Below are 24,862 nucleotides of genomic sequence, written 5' to 3'. Positions count from 1 at the left end.
TAAATGTTCAGTTTAATTGGTTAATATGTGAATCTTTAAAAACATACACTTAATTTTTTTTTAATGTGGACTATAAGTTAGAGTTGCTGCCTTTATCTGGCTGCTCTGTGTGCTGGGTCAGGAGAAGATTGTTTATCTTTATGTAGATTACCCTGAGGTATGAGTTGGCTTCTAGCTGTAAATAACTAGAGTACCCAAAACACAACGTTCTTCCCTAATTCTAATTTCTCACTCAAACTACTAGGGTTTGGGGGCAATAATTGAAAAAAAAGTCGTTTTCGAGCCAGCCAGGAGTCGAACCTAGAATCTTCTGATCCGTAGTCAGACGCGTTATCCATTGCGCCACTGGCCCTGGGACGTTTAGTAAGATTTACAGCGTCTTCCCTATAGGGAAGTCTGCACTGAGCGCGTAAGCACGCCGAACAATAAATGTCAGTGTTGTGATGACTGCTGGGAAATATAGTTCTTAGAGAAACAGATGACTTTCTCCCAGTCGTTTAACAGAGCAATGCATTCTGGTCTCTAGTACAAATAGGAACCAAACTGCGGAGGGAGCGCTGAGTGGAGGGACACAAATTCCGTTAAAAAATTCTGCTTCCAGGAGCATGATGGGAAACTGATTTCCCCCCCCCATATGCTTCCTCACAAAAATAGAAAGCCACTTCCCCGCCCTCAACACGGGTTTTGATTGGTTCTGATTTGACCAAGCTGGCTCCTACTCTGATGCGTGCTGGGAAAAGCCTCCCATGATTGGCTACTTTTTCTGAGGGCGGACTCTGATTGGCCTGAGCGACGACGTGGGCGTGGCTGTCCGGCTCTAGCCTCTCTGTGTGGCGGGCCATAGCTGCTACTACAGCGGCGGTGATGGCGGTAGCGGCGTCTGCGGTTGGGCCGGGGGCAACTGCAGTGGCGCGTGTCTCTTGCGGGAGGGACTTGAGCTGCGTCCCGGAAGTGGCTGGCACGCTTGGTGCGGTCGCCAGGCAGGGGTGAGAGAAACCACGTGGTCCTCTGATGGCCGTTGACCGCCTTAGGCATGCCATGGTGACCCCTGACCTCTCACGTGTGGGTCACCCGTAACCATGCTGGGATGAGGGCGGCTGGGTTGCTTTTTAAAACTCAGATATTAATTATGATTGCGGTGATCTCTGACCCCAGGAGAGGTCATGCCACCACCCGACCCTTGACCTCATCTGAGGTCGCTGCTAAGGAAATAAAGACAGTATCCCTATATTTTCCGATGCCCTTGTCGTTATTTTTCTAGCAGTGTGGAAACTTCACAAGTGATGCTTTCCCCAACATAGAGATACAATGATGGGGAAAATGTGTCCCTTATATGGAGCAGGTGTGGGCAACGTTGGGCCTTCTAGGTGTTGCTGAACTGCAACTCCATCCCTAGCTACAGATCATGCTTGCTAGGTCTGATGGGAGTTGTAGTTCAGCAAATATCTGGAGAGCCAAAGATTCACCCCCTCCCCTGTGATGTAGAGGAACTTTTTCCCAAAAGCGTGGTGGCAGCTCTGCTAGATTTCTACCCTTAACTCTCCCTCACAAAAACTGAACAACAGTGACCCTTTGCAGAAAAGCTTAGCTGTAGTTTTCTCCACTCCCTGGGCTTGGGAAGTAGCTTGAGATCAGCTGAGGCTGTACTTTAACCTGCACATGTGCTTGCCCCCACACACACACCCCGATAGGCTGCCATGAACAGAAGGCTTCATATCCAAAGTCGGTGGGATTTTGAAAGTGGAATTCTTGCCCAATCTCTAAAGTGGGTTCTTGCCTTTTGCTGTGATTTTTTCCTCCCGCTTATGTGCATTTATCTATGACTCTTTAATCTAGGTGAATTGGCTACTGGTCCAAAGGATTCAGTCCTTTGCTCAAAAAGAAAATGCGTTTTAAGTTGCTGGAAGGCAAGATGTTTTAATGTGACCATAGCTCTGGCACCGTGCTCTCTTCCCAAAATGGTGCACCAGCAGGGGTTGCTGTGTTCAGACACCATGTTCTAGTTTTGTAATTACAGCTTTCGTGGTATGCATTGTGGGTAGGTCTTAAAACTCACATTCAGTCTTCATATACTGTAAGAGGTTTTCTCCATCAAATCCCTGAAGCCAAAGAATCCTTGCGGGGGGAACTCAGGCTGTAATGTGACATAGTATCAATGGCACAAGCCCACACCAATACAGTTTTCTGGCAGTAGTCATTTGTGGCATATTAGAAGAGAAAATAATCTAAGTCTTCCAATATGTGAGAGCTTCCCAGGGTCTATCTCAAATGATAATGCTGTAGAAAAATCTCAAGAATTCATTGGAGACAGGCTTGATTATCACTGCTATGAAGATAACACCATGCTAGAAAAAGAAAAAGGAACGGAAGCCTGTATAATTGGTGGTTCTGTCTTTTGATTTTAATCTGTTAGTGATCATTTTTAATCCATTAATGAATAACGATTTTTTAAGAAAAGACTACTGGTAGCTTATCTTTTTTTTAAAGCATTTGTTATCCTGCCTTTCAATTAAAAGAAATGTCTGAGGTGCTTACATTTAAATTGGCACATTAAAACAACAAAAACATACAAATAATCAATAAAAGAGAGAAGAGACAGCAGGTAACATAGACATATCCTGTGGCCAAGTGCCTGCTGGGAAATAAATGGCCTTGCACACCAATAGGAGGCCATCAGAGAGTGTGTGTTGGGGTGCGCTTCCCTTGTCAAAGTCCAGGGGCAGCCATAGAGAAGGTCCTTTTCTGCATCCTAGCCAAACCCATCTCAGATGCTGGTGGGATGCAGTGTTGTGTGTCGTCTGCCAGCACCAGGTTCTTAACCTGTCCATTTCCTCCCTCCCCACCCATAGGTTTGATTTCCTCTGCATGCCCATTTTCCACCCTCGATACAAGAGGGAGTTTTTCCAGGAGCCAGCTAAAAACCGACCGGGACCCCAGACACGCTCTGATCTGTTGCTCTCAGGAAGAGGTGAGAACTTGGGAAGCCATATTGCTTTCATTGGCCTCCCTGTCCATGTAGGAAATGCCAAGAAGTAATGGATTTATGTGCTCCTAAAAATGTAATGTTATTCCCCTGCGCCCCCCCCCCCCCCCGGGTTTTCAAGGGCTTGGTGTGGGTAAGAACAGGAGTTTTTTTATTTTAACAAAATTCATTTATGGCTTATTCAACAGAAGACCTTTAAACAGTTTACAAAGTGTAAAAGAAAAGAAAAACATTACAGTAAGAAAAAAATAGCCAAATGAAGTATGTCTTTCTAACCTTAACCAGTTAGAAAGCCAGATCAAACAAATGATTTCCACTACAAATACCGGAATGTATTCAGTTCTGGATCTGGACAAAAATCGTTGATGGGATACTTTAGCGGTGGTGGGGAAGTAACTCACTGTTACCTGTTACTGTTTGGCACATGGGTGGTGCACTAAAAAGAAAGAAAGAAAAAATATGCTTCCGTTTGGTTTTAAAGGGCATCGCTTATTCTCAGTGTGGCTCTTGGCTCTGAACAACTGTCTGTTCTTCTCCAAATGAAATGTTTCTGATCCTCTTAATGTCTTGCTTCTTTCTAGACTGGAACACCCTGATTGTGGGCAAGTTGTCCCCATGGATCCGGGCAGACTCCAACGTGGAGAAGGTTCGCAGGAATTCTGAGGCGGTGAGTGAGCTTGGCAGAAGGCGGGTTAGAAAGCGTTTCTCTTCTAGCACATAAATGTTTCTGTGTGGTGCTGGGGAGGGGAAGAAATTGGTCACTGAGACTTAAGAAAATCCACTGCTGGGTTAGGCTCAAAAGTCCATCTCGGCCATCATTTCAGAAGTGGCCAGCAAAAAACACAAGGCGGTATGATGACTGTCTGTTAAAATCTCTTCAAATTCTGTTTTATTGTCGACGTACTAAACAAAAATTTCAACAGAGATGATGTTCTGTGTGTCCCTGAAGTTGGAGGTGTATTGCCTTTAAATGTGAAGGTCCATTCCTATTGTAGCTAATTGCCTCTGATATATAAGTTAGTAGAGGATGAGTCTTTTTTTTTCACCAGCTGCTTACACCAATGCCCAGGGCTTCTTTTGTGATGATACTCACCAGGATGGAGTGCCAACACCTCATTTTGTGCTGGCATTCATAGCACTTTTATGAAGGTATGATTACCGGCACCTCATATTTTTTTTTAAGCGAGAAAACAAAAAGCACTGCCAATATCTACCATAACATCTGTGGCAATTAATTTCATAAGTTAATTGCAGTGCATGAAAACCCAGAATATTGGTTGATGTCACCCAGCATTGTCCGCTCCGATTGGCAGAGGCTCCCTAAGGTCTCGGGCAGAGAGATATATTTTCCAGTCTAGCTACCTGAGATCCTTCATTGGAGATTCTGGGGACTGAACCTAGGACTTTCTACATGCGAAACAAGCCCTAGAGCACTAATTCTGCCCTGGGCTGCTACTGGGAGGAAGGGCAGGATATAAAACTAATAAATAAATACATAAACTCAGGGTAGCCGATGTGGTGCATCTCTAGATGATGGTCTTCATCATCGTGCCATGTAAGCATGGCCAGTGGTGGGACCTGTAGAGTTTGATTGACTAGAACTTTTCACAGTATTTCTGTACAACTTGGGACTAGGATATCTGAAAGATCGTCTCACCCTGACATACCCAGTCGATGACGGCACTCTGCAGGTGAGGGCCTCTTGCAGATATCATATCATCAGGAGGTCCATTCAACACAACATAGGAAGCAGACCTTTAGTGTGGTGACACCTACCCTTTGGAATTCCCTCCCCTTAAATATTAGACAGGCACCATCTCTGTTGTCTTTTCAGCACCTGCTGAAGACTTTCTTCTTTCAACAAGCCTTTTAAGTAGAAACCTTATCCTAGTCTGCATCTGTATTGGAATTGTGTTTTTTTTTTGTATTGGAATTGTTTTTTTAAAAGGTTATTTTGTTTATAAGATATTTTTATCACTTATTGTTTGTCACCCTGGCCTCCTTTTAGGAGGAAGTGGGATATAAATGTAATAAATAAATAAATGTTAAAGATGGCTGTCTGTGCTTCTCTGCAGGCCATGTTGCAGGAGCTGAATTTTGGGGCATACTTGGGGCTCCCAGCATTCCTTATACCCCTGAAGCAGGCAGACAATCCCAACTTGGCACGTGTTCTGTGCAACCACATCAATACTGGGCATCACACTTCTATGGTACGTGCAACAAACCCTGCTTGTGCCAAGCGTCGCAGCTTCACAGTACATCCATGAAATCCTTGCCCTCCGTTTCAGCAGACACTGCATCTCTCTATGCTTACTTACTGTGTTCCAAGCCGTTCTTGTGCAGGGGCAGTCTGCATCGCTGGGTTCCTCAACCAGAGGTGGGCATGTGCTGACGGGGCAGGAAGTGCTGTGGAAATGAGCTAGGCCACGTGCTCACCCCCTCAGTTTGCTACTTGAATCATTTCTTCTTTACCTCCAAAATAGCAGGCAGACTCCGTGATGTATTCAAAACTACTCCATTGTCATTTCACATAAGTGTTCTTGGATTTTGCACCTGTGTTGTGTGGCATTATTTCTTTAGGCGAGGCAGCTCTCAGTCCCCTGTATACAGTGGGACGAAACCCTCTGGAACAGGGAGGAGGAACCTTTTTCAGCCTGAGGGCCGCATGCCCTTCTGGGCAACTTTCCAAGGGCCACATGCAAGTGGTGGGCGGAGCAACAAATATAAATATTACCTTGTGCAGTGGGCTAGTTTCTGTCTACATCCCCCCCTCCATCCAGACCAGCCTTTCCCAACGAGTGGGCCACCAGATGTTGTTGGACCACAATTCCCATCTTTCCTGACCATTGGCAATGCTGGCTGAGGCTGATGGGAGTTGTGGTCCAACAACATCTGGAGGCACACTGGTTGGGAAAGGCTGATCCAGACAATAAAGAGGGATTATCAGAATTCTAGTCGGGCAAAGATAGTTGGGATCTGAACATGAGACGATCACTGCTGCATCAGGCCAGTGGCTCATCTAGTCCAGCATCCTATTCTCACAGTGACCAACCAGATGCCCATTATGGGAAGCCTGCAAGCAGGACCTGAGCACAAGAGTCCTCTCCCTTCTGCGGTTCCCAGCAACTGGTATTCAGAAGCAGTGCCTCTGACTGTGGAGGCAGATCATAGCCATCAGGGGTAGCAGCTATTTAAGCAGGGCCAGTGAGGGGTATGGAGAGTTCCGAGGGCCACAATTGGTCCCCAGGCCTGAGGTTCCCCACCTAGAATATTAAGGAAGGAACACCTGATCCCAGTGCATTGCTACTGAGGAAAGAAAATGGAAATGGACTGCCTTCAAGTCGATCCCGACTTATGACGACCCTATGAATAGGGTTTTCATGGTTAACGGTATTCAGAGGTGGTTTACCATTGCCTTCTTCTGAGGCTGAGAGACAGTGGCTGGCCCAAGGTCACCCAGTGAGCTTCATGGCTGTGTGGGGATTTGAACCCTGGTCTCCCAAGTCATAGTCCAACACCTTAACCACTACACCACACTGGCTCTGCTACTGAGACACCAGCATAAACATCCTAAATGGTCTTTCATAACTGTGTCCAGTTCCATTTTGTAGCCGCTGCTGGGGCCAGCCTGTGGGGTATCCCCAGAACTTTGCCTCATGCATGCACTCCTTTTTTTCTCTGTCTCTCTCCTCCGCTCCCCCAGTTCTGGATGCGGGTCCCACTGCTAGCTCCTGAGGACTTGCGGGATGATGTGATTGAAAACGAGGCTGTGCAGGAGCTAGAGGAGGAGTGTGCGGGCGAGGAGAAGACCTGGCACTGGTGAGTGAGGAACTGGCTATCAAGAGGAACCTGGGGAAACGCTTGAAAGGGAGGATCAGTTGGCTAGTGGAGCAGCTTGCCCAGGTTTCTCCAATTGACTGCTAACTACAGAGAACAGGAAGCACTCCCAAAGATGAGGCGGACTGACTGATTTAATTTCATTTATGAATTTCTTCCTAAGCAATTTAACAATAAGAACATCAACAACAAAAACATTGTTTCATGTATAAAAACATAAATGTGTATGTATAAATGAAAAACAAAACACCATTGCACAGAGGTAGTTTTTTTTTTTGCTGTATCCCACCCGTGGGCTAAGGCAGGAGTAAGAGGAGCTCCATAACCCCATATTCATTTATCCCAAACTGAGAAAAAGAACCAAGAGCCTTCAGTCTTTGCTAGATGGTTGTGGACTCTCTTTAAAGCAAGGAGCAAGCATTCATATTTGCTCTTGGAACTCTGATTATCCTGCTGAAGAACTAGATGTGTATGTCTGTGTGTTTTAAATCATTGTTTCTGGTATCACCTGCTGAAGCAAGCATCTACTTGAACTGTGTCTTTTGGTAACTGAGAAAAACAACTTTTTGAAACCGGCTATATGAATTGTCGTTGTCATTGCTTGTGACAAAGGGAGGTTGTCCTTCTGTGTTTTCTTTGACTTCCCTCTTTTGAGCTACATCAGCCGTTCTGACTCACCTCTTGGCCATATCAGCCAATCCACTAACGCGCAAGCAAATCCTGAGGGAGAGAGAGAGGAAGGAAGGGGAAGAGGGTGATGTGGGTTAGAGGAAGGGATGGGAGATGCCAGCCTTCCAGTGGGCCCAAATGAGTTTCTTGTTTTTCCAGGTGGCACAACTTCCGGACTTTGTGTGACTACAACAAACGTGTTGCAGTGGGTAAGTGCTGCTGGCCTGAGGCTGGGAGCCCCACAGCAGGAGGCCTGCACCCCATGGCAGCCTCATGGTATGGAGAGGGGCATCTGTTCTCTCCCTTTGACATCTTTTTGTTCCTTCTTCTCAGCCCTGGAGGTTGGCCCTGACCTCCCATCCAATCATGTCATTGACCGTTGGCTGGGGGAGCCAATCAAAGCAGCCATACTACCCACTAATATCTTCCTGACCAATAAGAAAGGCTTCCCTGTTCTCTCCAAGATGCACCAGCGCCTGGTCTTCCGCCTGCTTAAGGTCAGCCTCCCCCTTTCTACTTCCCGTTTGCCTGTTCCCCACCTTTAGGTGGTTCTGTCCAATCAAGCCAACTTGGCTACCTACCTATTCCCACACTAGGACACTGAATTAATAATCTGTTTGAAGGCTATCTGTTTAAATTCTTCACCACCTTTCCCAGAACACCTCTGGCTGTTACAAAGAGCGCAACTCCTTCATAAGAACATGAGAAGAGCCTTCTGGATCAGGCCAGTGGTGCATCTAGTTTAGCGTCCTGTTCTCACAGTGGCAAACCAGATGCCTCAGTGAGAAGCCCACAAGCAGGACCTGGGTGCAACAGCATGCTGCCTCCAACTGTGGAGGCAGAACATAGCCATGATGGCTAGTAGCCATTGATAGCTTTTGATAGCCTTATCCTCCATCCTCCCTCTCTAAGATGCAATTCTCTGTGACAAGCAATTTCCAGTGTCTGGAGAGAGCCTCACCTTTTGCGAGGGCTTGCAAAGAATGGTGGGAAAACAGCAATGGAGAATTCTAAGCAATGGCCCCACATGGCTTTGCTCAATTAAATCCTCCTGTAAAGAAACTGTATGAATCGAACAAATGCCTGGCAGGTAACTTCTGAGGGACTTGTCTGTGAGGTTGAGGTGAGGGGGTTCGTCTGAGAGATCTCGTTAAGCTGAAGTACGTGGAATTGAAGCAATAGTGTATTCTCTGCCTGTTTACGCCTGTCTCCATCCCTCCCCGTCCTTGGGTCCACTGTTAGATCAGGAGAGGCAGCATCCAGCATGTGGGCCTAATCCAGCCTGCCAGGCCTTCCTGTTTGGCCTGCAAGGTCATTTCGGCCAAGCCACGCCCACTTGCCCTACATCTGGTGTCATAAATGATGTCAGCTGTGGGGCAGGTAAAGGCAAGGCTTGGCCGATTTGCGGTGCCTGCAAAGCCCCATTGCACGGTGCTTCCCCGAAACTCCCCACGACCAGCTGGCTGTTGGGTGCCTGGTGTTGCGCTGCAGCCAACTCAGAAGGGACAGGAAGGGGGGAGGCATGAGTTTCAGGCGCCTCCGCAGCCAGAAGAAGCAGAGTTGGGGATTGTTGTGTCTGAGCAGGATCGTGCGGGAGGGGGGCAGCCTGCTCTCCAGCCAGTTCCCACGAGTAATGCCCTTTCCGAGGAGCCGAGCGCACCGCCCCCAGTTGATGCAGAGGACTTGTGGGGGGAAGCTTCAGAGACAATGCCAGCTCCTCCCTTGCCAAGCAGTTCCCAGGAGGATTCCAGTGTGGCCCTGACCTCGAGCCCCTTGCTCGGGAGCAGGTGTCTTCAGATGAGCCGTTGGATGCGCGCGCCCTGTCTCCTCGTTCCCGTCGCCGCGAGGAACGGACAGGGCAAAGACAGGAATTACGAAGGAGTCAGAGATTACGTTCGAAAACATTTCCTATATAAGCCTGCCGCCCCCAGTGGGGAGTCGTTGAGTCAACTTCCTTCACACGCTGCAGAGCATGTCTAGAGTATAGTTAGGGACTCTAGTGAGTTAGCGTAGGGTTTCCTATGAAGCGCAATGCCTTTGATGTATCCATTACTCTAATAAAACGAGATTTACTTGCACACACACTCCAGCCTCATTCTTTCGGCTCTGGACGGGACACTTGGGAACCATTGCGCAAAGGGCTTTGCCAGCCCTGGCCTTGGGGTTTCTGAAGCTTTTGCAAAACACTCCCATAGTGAAGGTGTCGGACTTGCAAGTATAGAAGGAAAGAGAGAGAACCAACCCACAGCTTTGTTGAGGGAGATGTTTCTGCCACTCCAGGCACCTGCACCACACTGTATCTTCATTGGAAGTTTTGCAATAGCTGTTTTTTAATAATGTTAGTTGTTATTTAATTTTGTAAATTCTATTGTTTTATGGATGTATTCCTGTATTTGTGTTTTTCTTGTAAGCCGCCTTGAGGGCCTTTTGGCCATCAGGCGGGGTATAAATTAATTAACTAATTAATAGTGCCTGACAACCCAGGGACTCTTGACAGGTGTCAGTCACCCGATGCCGTTATGATATCAGATGATTGGCTGGGGGGTTGTCCTGCCCGCCTGCCACGATTGGCTCGTAGGAGCGGGGAGAGAGAAGGAACCGGCCCACTGGGCCAAAAAGATTCCCCATCTCTGTTTTAGATTGTAAGCCCCGTGGGAATAGGGACCTGCCAAACCTGTGCTTTGCGAAGCATCCTGTTCCTCAGGTGTGGGGAACCGTTGGCCCTCTAGGTGTTGCTGAACTACAGTTCCCATCCGCTCTTGCAAGCATGGCCAGGAGCCGAATCCAGCAGGATCTGGAGGGCGACCAGTTCCCCACACCTGAGGTACATAGATAGCGCCAACAGATAATCATTTGGTGTATGGGTCGCAGGTGGGTGATCTCCTCCATATGGGCTGACCCTGTCTGTCGCCATTCCTCCTCTCTCTTCCCAGCTTGAGGTTCAGTTCATCATCACAGGCGCCCACCACCATCCAGAGAAGGAGTTCTGCTCCTACTTGCAGTACCTGGAGTATCTCAGCCAGAACCGCCCACCTCCTTCTGCCTATGAGCTCTTTGCCAAGGGCTATGAAGACTATCTCCAGTCCCCACTACAGGTGAGCCTTCTCTCCCTTACAGCCTTGGGAAGATCTGGGTTCAAGGCCCTCTTCAGCTATGGACATACAGCAGTGGCCTAGGGCAAGTCGCTTCATCTCAGGCTTCATTGCCCTGTCTCTGAAATGGGAACAGCCTTTGATGGGGTGTAAGTGTGAGATCAAGCGAGGCAAATAGGACTGCTGTGTGTTTTGTTCCCAGAGAAGCTGAATTCTGTGATCCAGATGTGATGTGCACATTGTGGAAATGTCCATATGTTCTCCTTTTGCATAACTTACTTTGCATCTGTTTGCCGTAGGGGAGGGGCGAGGATGAAGAGTGTTGAAGCCTCACCTCCTGATTTGTAAGGCCTGTTCAATGCTTGTTTCTAAGAGCGAAGATTTGGCAGAATCTGTCTTCATGTTTTCAGTCCCAGGGACTAGAAACATGTACGTGCAGGTGTCTACACACATGCAAGCACACATTTTTAAAATAATAGTTGAGATTCTTGAGATGTTAAGTGACTAGAAAAGCACAAAATAGGTATGATGTTGAATGTAAATCATGATTGTAACTGAGATTTCTCTGCTGCTGTCTTGTCGCCTGGTGAAAGGAGGGGGCACCACAGGGCCTGCCTGTGACATGGGAGCCAGGACACATTGAGAAATACCAGGAGCTCCGAGGCCCTAGATTGGTGCAGGTGGTGGAGGCCATGGGCCAATGAAGAGTCTTGGAGAAGAAGTCAGGCGGTCCCAGAAGGAGGCTGTTGTGGCCCAGAAAATCTGGGTGCGGCACCCCAGGGAAAACGGAGTGGGAGAGTCTTGCTGGGCCCACCTCTGCTTTATGCCAGAGAAATTTGGGGCCTCTCTAAAAGAAGAGGGAACCCTTTATGACCTTTATGTTGCGTAGAAAATTAAACAAATCACTTAGCTGCTGCATTACCTGCCTACCTGTCTATCTACCCTCCTAATTTATAAGTTGCATCTTTGCTGTGTCTGCTTGTGTCTTTTGGAGAGGAACCCTTTTCTTAGGGAAGGTATAGAGGAGGTGTGGGGAACCCTTGGCCCTCCGGATATTGCTGGAGTATAATTCTCATGATTCCAGGCCATTGGCCACGCTTGCTGGGGCTGATGAGGGTTGTAGTTGAGCAACATCTGGAGGCCAGAGGTTCCCCTCACCTGATATAGTCTGATGCACCCCCCCACCCCCTCAGTGCACACTGTTATTTGTTAATTATCAAACCTATGCCCTGCCTTTTAGAAAGGTGTTTTCCAGGACAACTTACAAATATCAGTAAAATGCAGTGCATTAAAAAAAATGATATTAAAGCTATGTAATAACTAAAGACAGCATAAAAATCACCCTGATAATTTTTTAAAAAAAGATTTTTATTTGGCAATAAAAAAGTTACAACAGAAAGATAGTTCAACAACATCTGGAGGCACCATGTCGGCTATGCCTGGGTTTGAGAGAGGTGTCGGGTGAACCTCCCTGGGGAAAGCATTCTACTATTGAGGCGCCAGCACTGTGAAGGCCCTGTCTTACAGCTTTGCCTTTCACCTCACTTTAGATGGCAATAGCATCTGGAAGAGGGCCTCTGCAGATCTTGCTTATGCCTATAGACAGAACAGGGAATTTACTTCCTCCCTTGCTGCTGCTCCTTATTTAAGACCTTGGCAACAGCTTGGACCTGGTTGCCCACTTGGGGGCTGACCAGTCGGCAGTGACGAGGCCTTTTCAGTGGCGGTTCCGTGTTTGTGGAATGCCCTCCCTAGTGAGGTGCATCTGTCTCCTTCATTGCTGACTTAAAGGAGAAATTTAGAAACACTCCTTTTTACCCAGGCATTTGATGGCTGAAAGACACTGTTCCTGGCAGCCCTGGGAATGTGTTTAACTGGTTTTAGATTATTTTAAAAAATGTTTTATCATTGCAGTGTTGGCTGCCCCGGGCTCCTACTGAGGGAGTGGGATATAAATCAGATAAATAAAAATAACGGAAAAAAATTTTTTTGAGTGAAATTAATTGAAATACAGAGACAGAGGCTTGCAGCAGCATCTTAATATATGTTGTGTTATGTTAATGTTTATTTATACCCCGCCTTTCAGCCAAAGGCCCTCAAGGCGGCTTACAAAAAGTAAACACAAATATAAAATACATCAATAAGGCAATACATCAATAAAGTGATACATTGTACAAAAAAATTAAGTAAATAGCAGATAACATTAATTAAGAGAAAATATCCAGGAAAGGCTTTCCTTGGTGCAATAGGGTGGGCATCTTTCCATCTGCTCACCCCCCTTGCCCCCAGTGTTGCAGCCTCGTTCCTTTACGTGCATCCAACCCTCCTGTTGGCCCTGCGTCCATCCTTGGTGTGAATCCAGCTTCTTGATCCTTTCTCCGTATAGCCTTTGATGGACAACTTGGAATCCCAGACCTACGAGGTGTTTGAGAAGGACCCTATCAAATACTCCCAGTACCAACAGGTGAGCGTGTCATGGGAAAAGAGGGCGGGGACGTGCTGAGATGAAGGAGGCAGTTTGCTTCTGACTACCAGTTGCTGGCAATTGCTGGAGGGGAGAGTGCTCTTGCGCTTAGGTCCTGCTTGCAGGTTTCCCACTGACGCATCTGGTTGGCCGACGTGAGAACAAGATGTTGGACGAGGTGGGCCACTGGCCTGATCCACCAGCCGGACTGTTCTTATGTTCTGATGAGGAGCGATGAAAGAGGGGCAAGCTGTGTCCACGTGGGTGGCAGGGAGGGGAGGGGTTTGTGGGAAGAAGCACAGGCTAAGTGCGTGTGCTTGGATGGAATGTAGGAGGAAGGCTGGAGCACTACAAGGCTGGCACATGGCAGGATTTGGGAAGGAGGAGAGGCTAGAGGAGGGGTAGCCGCTGTGGCGCCTTCCAGGGGTCGTTGGATTCCAACTGTCCAGTGGCCGGGCATGATGGAAGGTGTAGTCCACCAGCGTCTCGAGGGCACCATGTTGGTTGCCCCAGGCTAGAGAAAGGTGGCCGTACAAGGAAACATGCTTGTGAAGTAGAGGTTGGCATGGGACTATTTTCGACTAATGCTATCTGGGGAAGGCAAAGCTGACTTGCACAGACGCGCTCCAACCTGTCATTTCCCTCCCGTTAGGCGATATACAAGTGCCTGCTAGACCGTGTGCCTGATGAGGAGAAAGAAACGAACGTCCAGTGAGTAAGAATCCAGGCAGTGAGCCAGATTGGCCACATTTGACAGTTGTTTTTGCAAAGGATGCTGGGAAACAGGATTAGAGGATTTGGGAGCCAGCGGTTTGTTGCTACATTATAGGAACATCGGATGCTGCCTTGGAGCAGGTCAGACCATGAGCTCAGCATTGGCTCTATGCTAGCTGGTAGGAGTCAGCTCCCCAGGGTTCCAGACGTTCTCGATCCTACCTGGAGATTCTGCAGACTGAACATGCAGAGCATACACTCTGCTGCTGAGCTGCATCCCTTCCCCCAATTATTTATTTACTTCTTACATTTCTACTCTGCCTTTCTTTCATCATAGTGCGGAAGGAAAACCTTTCCAGTCGATTTATTGTGCTCCAAAGGACAAAACTTATTGACGAGAGATAGCAAAGACCAATGCATTGAGAGAGAGGTCGCCAAGACCAGCTCTGAGCAAAAATCATCAATGCATAGCTTTATAAAGTGATTATACGTCGTACATCGGTCATCAATCAAAGATACACCTTTCCCCATATTTAGCGTTATCCTAGCCCCCCTTGGGTTTTCACTCAGCACGTTTCGGCCTTGCCCATTCATGTGTCAAAGTGGAAAACACCTGCAACCTTAGAATGCATTCCTGACTTCTAGGACACATTTTCAACTTCATAACATCTGACTGTGAACTAACGTCAGCTTCCCTATTTTACCTTTGCTATTTTAGTTTCATTTTTAGGCAGAGCATAGTTCCTCATAAAAGGTGCTTGAATATAATCATTTTAAAGCAAGCAGGCCTATACTATTGGCCTGTTTAAGGCATACGGGCAGCCATATCTGAGATGGGGGTCTCTAGGGTCAGAAATCTCTCCACCATAGAAACCTAAACATGTGCTTCTCAGGTGGTCTCCCATCCCGGCACTGTCCAGACCCAGACCTGCTTAGCTTCAGCAAGGTGGTGGCCTTGTGTGCCTTCGGACCATAGCCTGGGACCTTGGTAGCAAAGCACTTAAGTTCTGTACAACTTGTGCTACCACCTTAGCGGGAATGAACCTCCTGTCCCATGTGCCTTTGACGTACAAGAGGCTGCAAAGTTGTAAACGGCAGGCTCCCTGATTCTTTTTATTCATGTTGAACTCCCAGATCTTCTGATCTGCACTGTCTCTTTCAAGCTCCCCCCGGGGAAATGGCCATAAATTTACAGCCAGTTCTTCCAAGAGTAGTTTGACATCAAACTGCTGCAGGACACACCCAGCAAAACACCGCGTTTGATAAAGTTTGCTGGTGTGCGTGTGTGTGTGTTATTTCCCCCCCTGCCTAATCACATACTCCGGCTATGTCTTGTAATCACTAAAAATAAATAACAGGGATGAAGAGCTCAGGAGCAGAGTTTGTGTTTCTCTACTCTTCTTCCTTTAATTCTTCTCCCATCAGGAAGCCACCATTCAGGAGCACTAAGCTTACCTCCTATGCACGCTTTAATTGGAGTAAACTCCATTGGACACACTGAGATTACTCCTGAGTAAAGAGGTACAGGGTTGTATCCAGTGTAGCGCAAAGTTAAAATAACATAGCAGTATCCTTGTTCTGCTAGCGAAATATTTCATGCCAACGGAACGTTGCTGCGCAAGAAAATGCATAAGCAGGTTGCTGATAACTTTGTCATGCAATGCAGGGCACAATCTGTTGCGCATTGAGTTTCCGCTAGCGCAGCGGTTGTGTTGGATTCCCTGTTGTGCAACAGTAAAATTCACCTCTCTTGCTAGCGCAAGACCCCTTGCACTAGCAGACAGGGAATGTTAAGACTTAATTGCATGTGTTGGTTAAATTGAAGTACCGTGTAGCCTCGCAGGAATTGGCTTACAAACTTGAAGAAACCTCCCTTGTAAATGAAGCACAGAGAGAGGCTTCCCTCGCAATACATAGATGGGCCTTAAGGTAATTGTGAGTACTGATGTGTGTTCTGAGTCTGCGTCAACAGCTCTTTCCAGCTGGGTTGCGAGATGCAGCAGAGGCTCACCTCCCTCACAGCAGGCTCTTGCTCATCTACGGAATAAACTTTTTAGTTGCCTGTTATTTTCATTCCCCTCAGTGTCTTCCTCCTTTCTTCCTTTTTCTCCCTTCGCCAAACCCTCAGGGTGGTGATGGTGCTGGGGGCAGGGCGGGGGCCCCTTGTGAACGCCTCCCTGCGAGCCGCGCGACAGGCCGACCGCCACATCAAGATTTATGCTGTGGAGAAAAACCCCAATGCTGTGGTGACGTAAGTACTTCCCGAACACACACACACCTTTTTCCTCACTCTGAGGGGGAAATGAGAAGAAGGAATGGGCCTTGAACACACATTACATTTGCAGGACTGAGCTGGGTCCTGAACACATATGTCTTGGGTGCCGAAGGCCAGAGTAAAGAGGTGCATCTTATTTCAGTGTAGCGAAATTAGGTATTTGAGCGTCTGAGTGAGCTTTGTGTATTTGAATCTTTACTAAAGATTACACCTTCCCTGCAAATTAGTCAGACAGAGACTTTAAGCTTTAAAATAAGAAATAGCTATTTTATTCTGGAAGTACATACTTGATAGGAAAGAGTTCTACATCTAACTAACTAGCTAAGTTGGAGATGCAAACACTAAGCCTAGTGTTTGCCCTCATGCTGGGAGGAGAGGGACAGACAAAGAGAAGATGTCTGCTCTCCCTCTCAAGAGATAGAAGAAAAAAGGAAGGAGGAAGGAGATGTGGTCAACATCCTAAGCATATCAGTCTATCAGGAAGGGAGAGACAGCAGGAGATCAAAGGATAGGCATTAGCCTAGCAATCAGGTCTCCTCTCTAGCTACCCTTTTTAACCCCATGCAGTCCCAACCCACCAGTTCAAGCTGAACCACATATTCCAACACGTCTTTAGAAAACTGTATAGCGAATGCGCCACATTCACTTCTGTAGGGAGGGAATTCCACAACTTAGGGGCTGCCACAGAGAACTCTGTCGGGCCGTCTTCCCCCTGAGGGTTGCAGAACTACCAAGAAGGCCCTCTCTATATAGTCTATATAGAAGAGACTATATAAGTAGTCTATGTAGAATAGACTATAAAACCCCTCCCTTTGTCTTGTGGCAATGAGGAGGAAGGTGGTGCAACTGTGGTGTTGCTGGAGCACAGAGCCTTTCTCTTTCAACAAGCCTTTTAAGTAGAGACCTTTTCCCAGGCTGCATCTGTGCTGGAATTGTGTTTGTAAGACTTTTTTTAAGTTATTGGGTTTTTTTAAAGATGTTTTTAAGATGTTTTGTTCTAATACATTTTTGAATATATTTTGTTTTCATGTGTTTTAAAATGTTTTGTTTTTAAGATGCTCTAGAGCACTTTTTGTGTTTTTGTTTTCTACCCTGGGCTCCTTCTGGGAGGAAGGCTGGGATATTAGATATAAATAGAGGGAACAAGCTCTGGGAGGGAAGGAAAAGACTGGAAATGATTACTCCTTCCTTCCTGACATATCCCAAGTCCCGAGTCTTCCTAATGTTCTTATGAAATGGAAATGGGACTGCCTTCAAGTCGATCCCGACTTATGGCTACCCAATGAATAGGGTTTTCATGGTAAGCCATATTCAGAGGGGGTTTCCCATCGCCTCCCTCTGAGGCTAGTCCTGCCCAGCTGGCGAGGGCCTGCTCAGCTGGCCACAGCTGCACAAGCCAGCCCCTTCCTTGTCCGCAACTGCCAGGTGGGGGGCAACTGGGCTCCTTGGGACTATCCAGCTTGCCCACGGCTGCACAGGTGGCAGGGCACATAACCCGAGCTATTCACTGTGAGGATGATCTTTAGCTGGCCCTTGACACCCAGGAGACACGAGCGGGGATTTGAACTCACGGACTCTGGACTCCCAGCCAGGCTCTCCTCCCCACTGGGCTATACCATCTGTAATGTTCTTATAGGACTGCAGTATTGCCATCACCTGCTCCACACGCCAAGGTGTTTTAAACCCTTGGCGAGGAGCCTGACACATGACAGATGAAACCCTGCCCTGGTTTCAGGCTGCTTGGCTGCTTCTTTCCTTCTCCTTCCTGCAGCCTGGAGAGCTGGCAGTACGAAGAGTGGGGCTCCCAGGTGACAGTGGTCTCCTGCGACATGCGGGAGTGGGAGGCTCCAGAGAAGGCTGACCTCATGGTGTCGGAGTTGCTGGGGTCCTTTGCTGACAATGAACTGTCCCCGGAGTGTCTGGATGGGGCAGAGCACTGTCTGAAAGGTGAGTGGGCAAAACAGAAGAGAGCCCACGGACAGGGGAGAGAAGAGGAATTAAAACACAGGAAGCATAATGTGGCCCTTTTTGAGTGGGGAGTGAGCGTTGCTTTGAACGTTTGCTTTCTAGATGGGTCACAGTACCAGGCCGTTCTAGCCAGTTGATGACTTTTCACTTCTCCCTCTACACAGAAGGGGGAGTAAGCATCCCCTGTGACTATACCTCCTTCCTGGGCCCCATCTCATCCTCGAAGCTCTACAACGAAGTGCGCGTCTGTCGTGAGAAAGACCGTGACCCTGAGGTGAGCCTTCCCTCTGTCTGCGGTTCCCTCCCCGCCTCTGTAGCTGCTCCGTACGAGAAAGAACTCAAAATTCCTGTACTGAGAAACAGCAGAATCCTGTGATCTCTATAAATAACACAGACTGAAAATGGAGCTGTTTCTAACCACAGACAGTGCATTAAAGTGCTGGAAGTGTAAGAGTAAAAACATACACACACACACACACGGTTCATTATCAAATATATACACAAATCTATTTGGAGGGATCTGAGTCCAGACATCTGAATTCAGCTAAAGCAACAAAGAGTCTTGTGGCACCTGAAAGGTGGGGACATTCATTATGGCATAAGCTTTCATAAAGTCAACTCTTGTCGAGAAAAGCTGATGGCAGGGGTAGCTAATGTGGTGCCCTCTAGATGTTGTTGAACTCCAGCTTCTATCAGCCCCAGCCAGCATGGCCAGTGAGTAGGGATCATGGGAGCTGGAGTCCAATAACATCTGGAGGCACTTTGTTGGTTGCCTCTGACTAATGGCATAATAAATGCATTAGTCTTTCAGGTGGCACAAGACTCTTTGTTTGAATAATTTTATTTCAGTCAACCGACCACAATACAATATAAAAATGTTAACATAAAACTACTTGGTGACAGAGCTATGGCAGACATCAAAACAATATGATAAAATTAATTGCATTTCCCAATCTTGCAGGGTCTGGTCACAATGGCCAAGTTCAGAAATTTGGCCACTTGAACGGTAATTGCCTTGTCAGAGCCCTCTAGTAAAACAGGCAGAAGAGACTCAAGGGAGCGGCCTGGAAGGGACTGCATAATGGGGCATAAGAGATCTTTTCTGGCCCCTTCATAATACCTACAATTAACAAAACATGTATAACAGACTCCACTTCGGCGTTATCACAAGGGCAGCGTCTATTATTCCTTGAAGTTTTATCGTATCTACCCTCCAAGAGTTTAGAAGGTAGGGCGTTGAATCGTGCCAAAGAAAATGCCCTTCTGTACTTAGGTACAGATAGCCAACTTAGATAGAGCATCCCGTCTTTACAAAGGAAACCTGTTAGACCCAGTGATCGAGGGGAACGGGCCCGAAGCAGCTACAAGAAGCTCTTGGATGTCAATGTCCACTAGCCGCTGTTTAACAATCGCCTTGGCCCTACCAAGCTCCATAGACAGCAAGTCAGAAGGAGAAAGGCCAACTGAAACAACTTTATCCACCACCACCTTGGTCCAATATGGCTTAAAAGGGTCTCTCATTACCTGAGATGTAAGTGAGCTTTGAGTGAGCATAAGACAGCAGCGTAGCCAGAATTGAATGACATAGATCCAAGCTAAGCATTTTAAAGAGTTAAGGCCAGCCTCCAAATTAAGGGTAGCTCCAGAAACACATCTTGGGACACCAAAAATAGATCTAAGAAAGGAGGATTGAATTCCTTCAAGTGATCCTTTAAAGTAAGGATACCAAATTGGTGCCCCATAGAGTATCATCGGGACTATTTTAGTTCTTAAAACACATACTGCTGCCGGCAAAAATTTCCCGCCCTTTGTGAAAAAGAAGCGGGTCATTGCGCCCAAGTTTTTCTCAGCTTTGGCCTTAACATATTTGCCTTGGATTCTCCAGCTGACTGTTTCAGGGAACCAGATACCCAGGTATTTGTAGGAGTCAACCTGTTCGATTCTGTCGTTCCCCATGAACCAAGGGTACCTGACCTTTCTCCTGGAAAATACTATTACTTTAGATTTAGAATAGTTAATTGTAAGGTAATTATCTTTACAATAAGACTCTTTGTTACAGCTGAATTTACTGGTCTCATATCCTTTCATATACTACGTATTTGTGGAGGGAAGAGAGCTACCCACTTTTGCTACTAGACTGTACTTCATGTTCTTGAACGGATAGATGGGCTTGTGTTCAAGGTGCAGAGCTGGCCAGGCAGGAATCTCCCCCAAATTGTTTTTTTTCCAAAAAGTGTTTTTAAATTTGTACATTTGTATATTTGTTTTTAATGTTTTTAATGTTGTAAACCGCCCAGAGAGCTTTGGCTATGGGGCGGTATACAAATGTAATTAATAATAATAATAATAATTTTAGGGTTTTTTTATCCTGACCTTAAATCATATTTATTAATTGTTTTTGCTGCAACATAGCTACCCTCTTAAGTTCCGCTAAGATCAAACGGATACTCTGGAACAGTGGTGGCGAACACTTTTTGGTAACATTAAAAGTTGTTGTTTTCATTTGTTACCCTCCCTTCATCCTGAGATTTCCAGGGCAGGCTACAGCAATTTAAAACACATCCTTAAAAACAATTTAAAAAGAACTTGCAATCACAAACATCACAGAAAGAGGGTGGGTCTTAAATATATGCAGCTCATATGTCAAAGGCCAGGATAAAGATGCGAGTCTTCAACATTTGCCAAAAATTGTATAGTGAAGTTGCCAGATGGACCCCTAGCTGATCCTCCGAGGGCTGCACACTAACAGTGATCATGACCGCTCTAGCTACAGTATATAGATTTTACTTGATAGATGCAGATTTTCTTCCCGTTTAATCAGAATATACCTATTTTATTTGAAACATTTTAGTTTGCCATTTTTATGTCTATAAATAAGCCAAGAAAATGTGCATATATTTTGCACTATTCTCTTTCTGTGGATCATAGGAAGGGGCAAAAATATGTGTATGACAGTTGTAGAGATGTGAAGACATGAAAGCATGCAGACTTACGTTCTTGAGGCCTGGAAAAAAAACCACCAAAAAATTGGGAGGGAAACCATTTCCTCCCTCTCAATTTCTTCAGTTTTTTTTCTCTGCCCTACTCTGTTTTAGTACAACTCACCATCCAAATAACTGAAGATAATAACTGAAGGAAAATATAATAACTATATTATAATAAATATAATAACTGAAAGAAATAACTGAAAATGTTTAATATGACAAGCAGTCGGTGCCTCTGTATGCAATATGGGTTTTAAAATGGTGTCTTAATTGTGTTTTGTTTTCTTCCTGTCTTTCTCCTCCCCAGGCTCAGTTTGAAATGCCTTACGTTGTTCGGCTTCACAACTTCCACCAGTTAGCACCCCCGCAGGCTTGCTTTGCTTTCAGACACCCCAACCCGGGTAAGGAGAAGGGATGCGGCTGAACTCACAGCCCATTCATTGTTGAGGAGGGTGGGGTTTGTACTAGCCACACCTCCAGTCCTGCGGATGGGGAGGAGACTGCTAATCATGCCTTCTAAATAAACAGCAACACTTCCACAGAACCTAGGTTGACACTAGTGATGGGCTCCATTTCTGCAATAATCAGAGTTGCCATCAAATTATTATTTCTGATTTCTCTATCTTTGCAGAGAGAATTTTGAAGTAGCAACTCTCTGCATCTGGTTTCTGATTCATTCTTCTTTTTCCCCAGTTCATTTTTTTAAAATTAACTTTGAAATCATCAGTAGAGTGAGATATACTTTTATGGATCTACTTTCTGTGTGAGCTCTTCAAATGTGTATTGCCTTTCGCTGTTGTCAATGAAGTGTTGATTGTAACTGACAGACAGAAAGCAGCAGGGGAGAATAAGATGTTGATTGTTAGCAGCAGGGGGGAAGACACTGACTTGACTATCTGCCTTAATCCACTCTGCAATGCACTTGAAAAGGAATGTAAACAGGCAATAATTTCAGAGTTCAGAATAAAGATCAATACCAATGGAGACGTCTGAATAAATAGCAATTATAATATCGATAATTCTCTGCAAAGCAAAAAAGTATCAGAGGAGATTGGAAAAATGAAAAGATATTGGAGGAAAAAGGAATTGGATTGTTAACGACCACCAGGGTGCCACACTTAAAAACAAAATGTAAAAAAGGAGAGGATTCCATCCCTAGTTGATACACAGGAAGTGGTAGAGAACAGCCACTTCTGCAGACCCCTTAAGAAAGTAGGGTTGCCATCCTTGCAGGGGCATGACTTTGGCTGACCACACCCTATCATTTTGTCTCTTCTCTTATAGACCCTGTCAAAGACAACAACCGCTACCAGATGCTAGAGTTCCAGGTAGATGTAAACACAGTGCTTCATGGTTTTGCTGGCTACTTTGAGACCACGCTCTATGGAGACATCACTCTCAGTAAGTTGAGGGGATGAGGAGCAGGCAGTATTGTCTTGATGTTGCAAAACGTGCCACTTTCAATGTGTTCCTCCTCCTAGGTATTCGGCCTGAGACTCACTCGCCTGGCATGTTTTCATGGTTCCCAATTTTCTTCCCCCTCAAGGTAAGTGCTTCCTTAAATTCTTCCTGGTAGGACAGCTCTGGCCTGCAAGGTGGACATTCCCCATCCCTGCTCTAAGGCGACAATGTTTCTGTCTCCTTATCTCTGCTTTTGCCATGTTGCTTGCCTTCAACTCTCTTCCTTTGCCCTCTTGTGTGTCTTTTCTTCTCCTTTTGATCTCTTCCGTTTTTTTTCCTTTTGACATTTGGTGGTGGTGGTGGTGGAGATTGGTTTTTTTTCTGAACTGGCTTTCACATCTATAACAACATTTGTTTACAAAAATAATAAAGAGAGAAAAACAAGTGGCTCTTGCAAGGGATTGAGCTGGGCTGGGACTCTTTCTAGCCCATCCTCCTGATGTTTTAGGGCTGGGGCTGTGAACACAAGGCTACAGTTAGTAGTTGGGGTAGAATAGGAAGTATTGCTGTCCAGGTTGTCGCTCTTGTGGGGCAGTGTAATACGAATTGAGGGAAGACAGGCTTTTGACTTCTCTGTTAGATGTGGGACAGAACAAAAAAAGCAGTTATAGATTGTAATAATTTTTTCTTCCAAAAATTAAAGGGTTTGGGAAGGAGGGAGAAATTACTTTTGGGGGTAGAGTTAGTCCTTGCAGAAAGGTTTTGTCAGGGAGAAAAGCAGTGCCCATTGGGACTGGGAGGACGGAAGGCACAGAGGCCAACAGTAGGTGGAGCCAGAACCAATGATAGGTGGAGCTAACTAATTCTAGCTTTGTCCCGGTTCGCCTCCCTGCTAAGCGCTACAAGGGGCAACACTGAGGAAGCTGACAGGCAGTGCCAACCTCTGAACTGATTGTAAGGAGGTTGGCAAGTGGGGGCTGGCTGAGGACAGACTCAACTTGGTGGGACATTTGCTCAATTCTTTCTAATGCACCAGGCTTCACTGGAGAAAAAGGAAGGTGCTTCGTCTGTACTGGGCTTCCCACTGTTAACAGAAAAGGGATTTGCAGACACACATCCCTGAGCAGTGGCATAACGTTCTGTCGAGGTGGTGTTTTCCTGATTAGTAATAGACTCTTGGCTATTAACACTCTTATTGTCCGCAGCAACCCATGAACGTGCAGGCAGGCGAGCGCATCCGGGTGGTCTTCTGGCGTTGCAGCAACTCAAAGAAAGTCTGGTATGAATGGGCTGTAATCGCTCCCATGTGCTCTGTCATCCACAACCCCACAGGACGTTCCTATACCATTGGACTGTGAGATGAGTGGTCCAATCCCTTTAATCGAGTTCTTCTTGCATCCATACCTGAGACACAAGAAATCCTCTTTCCACTCAGAGTAGCATCAGAGACTGCATATGGTCTCAAACCTTGGCTGTGGGTGTTGGGGCACGGAGAGCTGTTTTTGTGTGGATTCCAACTCTTGCACTGATCATGGTTTTCTGGTCTGTGAAATTTCAATAAAGTCATTGAAATGTGTATTTGGAGCTGTGCAAGGAATGACACACACACACACTCTCTCCGGTAATTCCTGTACCTTAGTTGGCTTTGAAGAAAGGATTCTCTAGAAGAAATTCTCTAGAATTTGAAGATAGCCTTGTCCATGGCTGCTGTGACAGCTAAGTAGAACTTCCATGTTCAGAGGCAGTATAGCTCCGAGTATCAGGTGCTGGGGGATAACAGTGTGAGACCCTGAGCTTCCCTGAGGCACCTGTCACAGTGTTGTACTACATAGATCCTCTGGTCTCATTTAGCAGAACAGCTAATGTGTTTTATTAAAAAGTTTTCTAAGCAGTAGGTTTTTCATCTGAATGGTTTGGTTTGTTCTTGCTCCGTGGGATGGTGAACCCACAAGTGTCAAATCACAAACTAGTTTAAGATGGCATCTTCATAGAAGGTGACTAAAAGCAATTTATATGCATTATTGTTGGTGGTAGTGTTACTGGATTTGTTAAACCCCTTTCACCATAAGGCTATACAAAAACACAGTATAATTGAAGGTAGGACATGGTAACGAATGAAAACTAGATGGTAAAATATGACATCAGATTGTGGGTTTTTAAATTTTTACTTAATTGGCTTAAAAGTAAAGTGAAAGGCTGTTGCGTGAAGAGGTCAGTGGCTGGGGGGGTGACAGTCACAGTAAGCGGTGTTGGCCTGAGTGGAAGCCATCTTGGCTCAAGACAGGCTGGCCTTCACTTTCAGCCAGGTGGAGGCTGGTGTTGCCGGTGAGGGGGTGATGATTGGCTTCTGTCACAGCCAATAAGCCCAAGGAAGTGGTGTGGGCCCAGCTGCTGTTGTCATGGCAACTGCACAGCACATGCCAGCCAACCCCCTCCCCCGTTTTTCAGAGGAGTTTAGTGACCTTCGACTTCTGC

The 24,862-nt window shown here is 46.3% G+C and overlaps 2 protein-coding genes and 1 non-coding gene across 3 annotated transcripts in view; 1 reads left to right on the top strand and 2 right to left on the bottom strand.

Annotated features, from left to right (window-relative positions):
- The window catches only part of RBM23 (RNA binding motif protein 23), a 38,980-nt gene extending 22,864 nt beyond the window's left edge, over positions 1-16,116 (bottom strand). Inside the window, exon 1 of the mRNA XM_061590778.1 lies at positions 16,113-16,116. The gene's annotated coding sequence lies outside the window, so the exon portion shown is untranslated. The remainder of the gene's footprint in view (positions 1-16,112) is intronic.
- On the bottom strand, positions 280-352 carry TRNAR-ACG (transfer RNA arginine (anticodon ACG)). The gene has a single exon. It is a non-coding gene; the product is annotated as a tRNA-Arg (tRNA).
- PRMT5 (protein arginine methyltransferase 5) lies at positions 766-23,963 on the top strand. Its single transcript, XM_061590764.1, has 17 exons — positions 766-986; positions 2,850-2,968; positions 3,565-3,650; positions 5,059-5,193; positions 6,687-6,802; positions 7,649-7,698; positions 7,823-7,986; positions 10,423-10,584; positions 12,968-13,045; positions 13,698-13,756; positions 15,888-16,010; positions 17,806-17,981; positions 18,167-18,276; positions 21,294-21,387; positions 22,271-22,387; positions 22,468-22,532; positions 23,593-23,963. Exons 1-17 carry the CDS (start codon positions 865-867, stop codon positions 23,743-23,745), a joined length of 1,929 nt encoding a protein of 642 aa, XP_061446748.1. The 5' UTR covers positions 766-864; the 3' UTR covers positions 23,746-23,963.
- Positions 23,964-24,862: the final 899 nt, after the last annotated feature.

The sequence above is a fragment of the Rhineura floridana genome, chromosome 11 (assembly GCF_030035675.1).
Source record: "Rhineura floridana isolate rRhiFlo1 chromosome 11, rRhiFlo1.hap2, whole genome shotgun sequence".
NCBI classification, from domain to species: domain Eukaryota; kingdom Metazoa; phylum Chordata; class Lepidosauria; order Squamata; family Rhineuridae; genus Rhineura; species Rhineura floridana.
The sequence above is the reverse complement of the archived record's forward strand: the minus strand, read 5'-3'. Positions and strand labels throughout refer to the sequence as shown.

Bases quoted from the DNA above. Each gene is read 5' to 3' on its own strand.
- PRMT5 (XM_061590764.1), top strand. From the start codon at position 865: ATGGCGGTAGCGGCGTCTGCGGTTGGGCCGGGGGCAACTGCAGTGGCG. The intron at 987-2,849 runs GTGAGAGAAACC...CCCCACCCATAG, and splicing joins GGTGCGGTCGCCAGGCAGGG to GTTTGATTTCCTCTGCATGC. The intron at 2,969-3,564 runs GTGAGAACTTGG...GCTTCTTTCTAG, and splicing joins TCTGTTGCTCTCAGGAAGAG to ACTGGAACACCCTGATTGTG.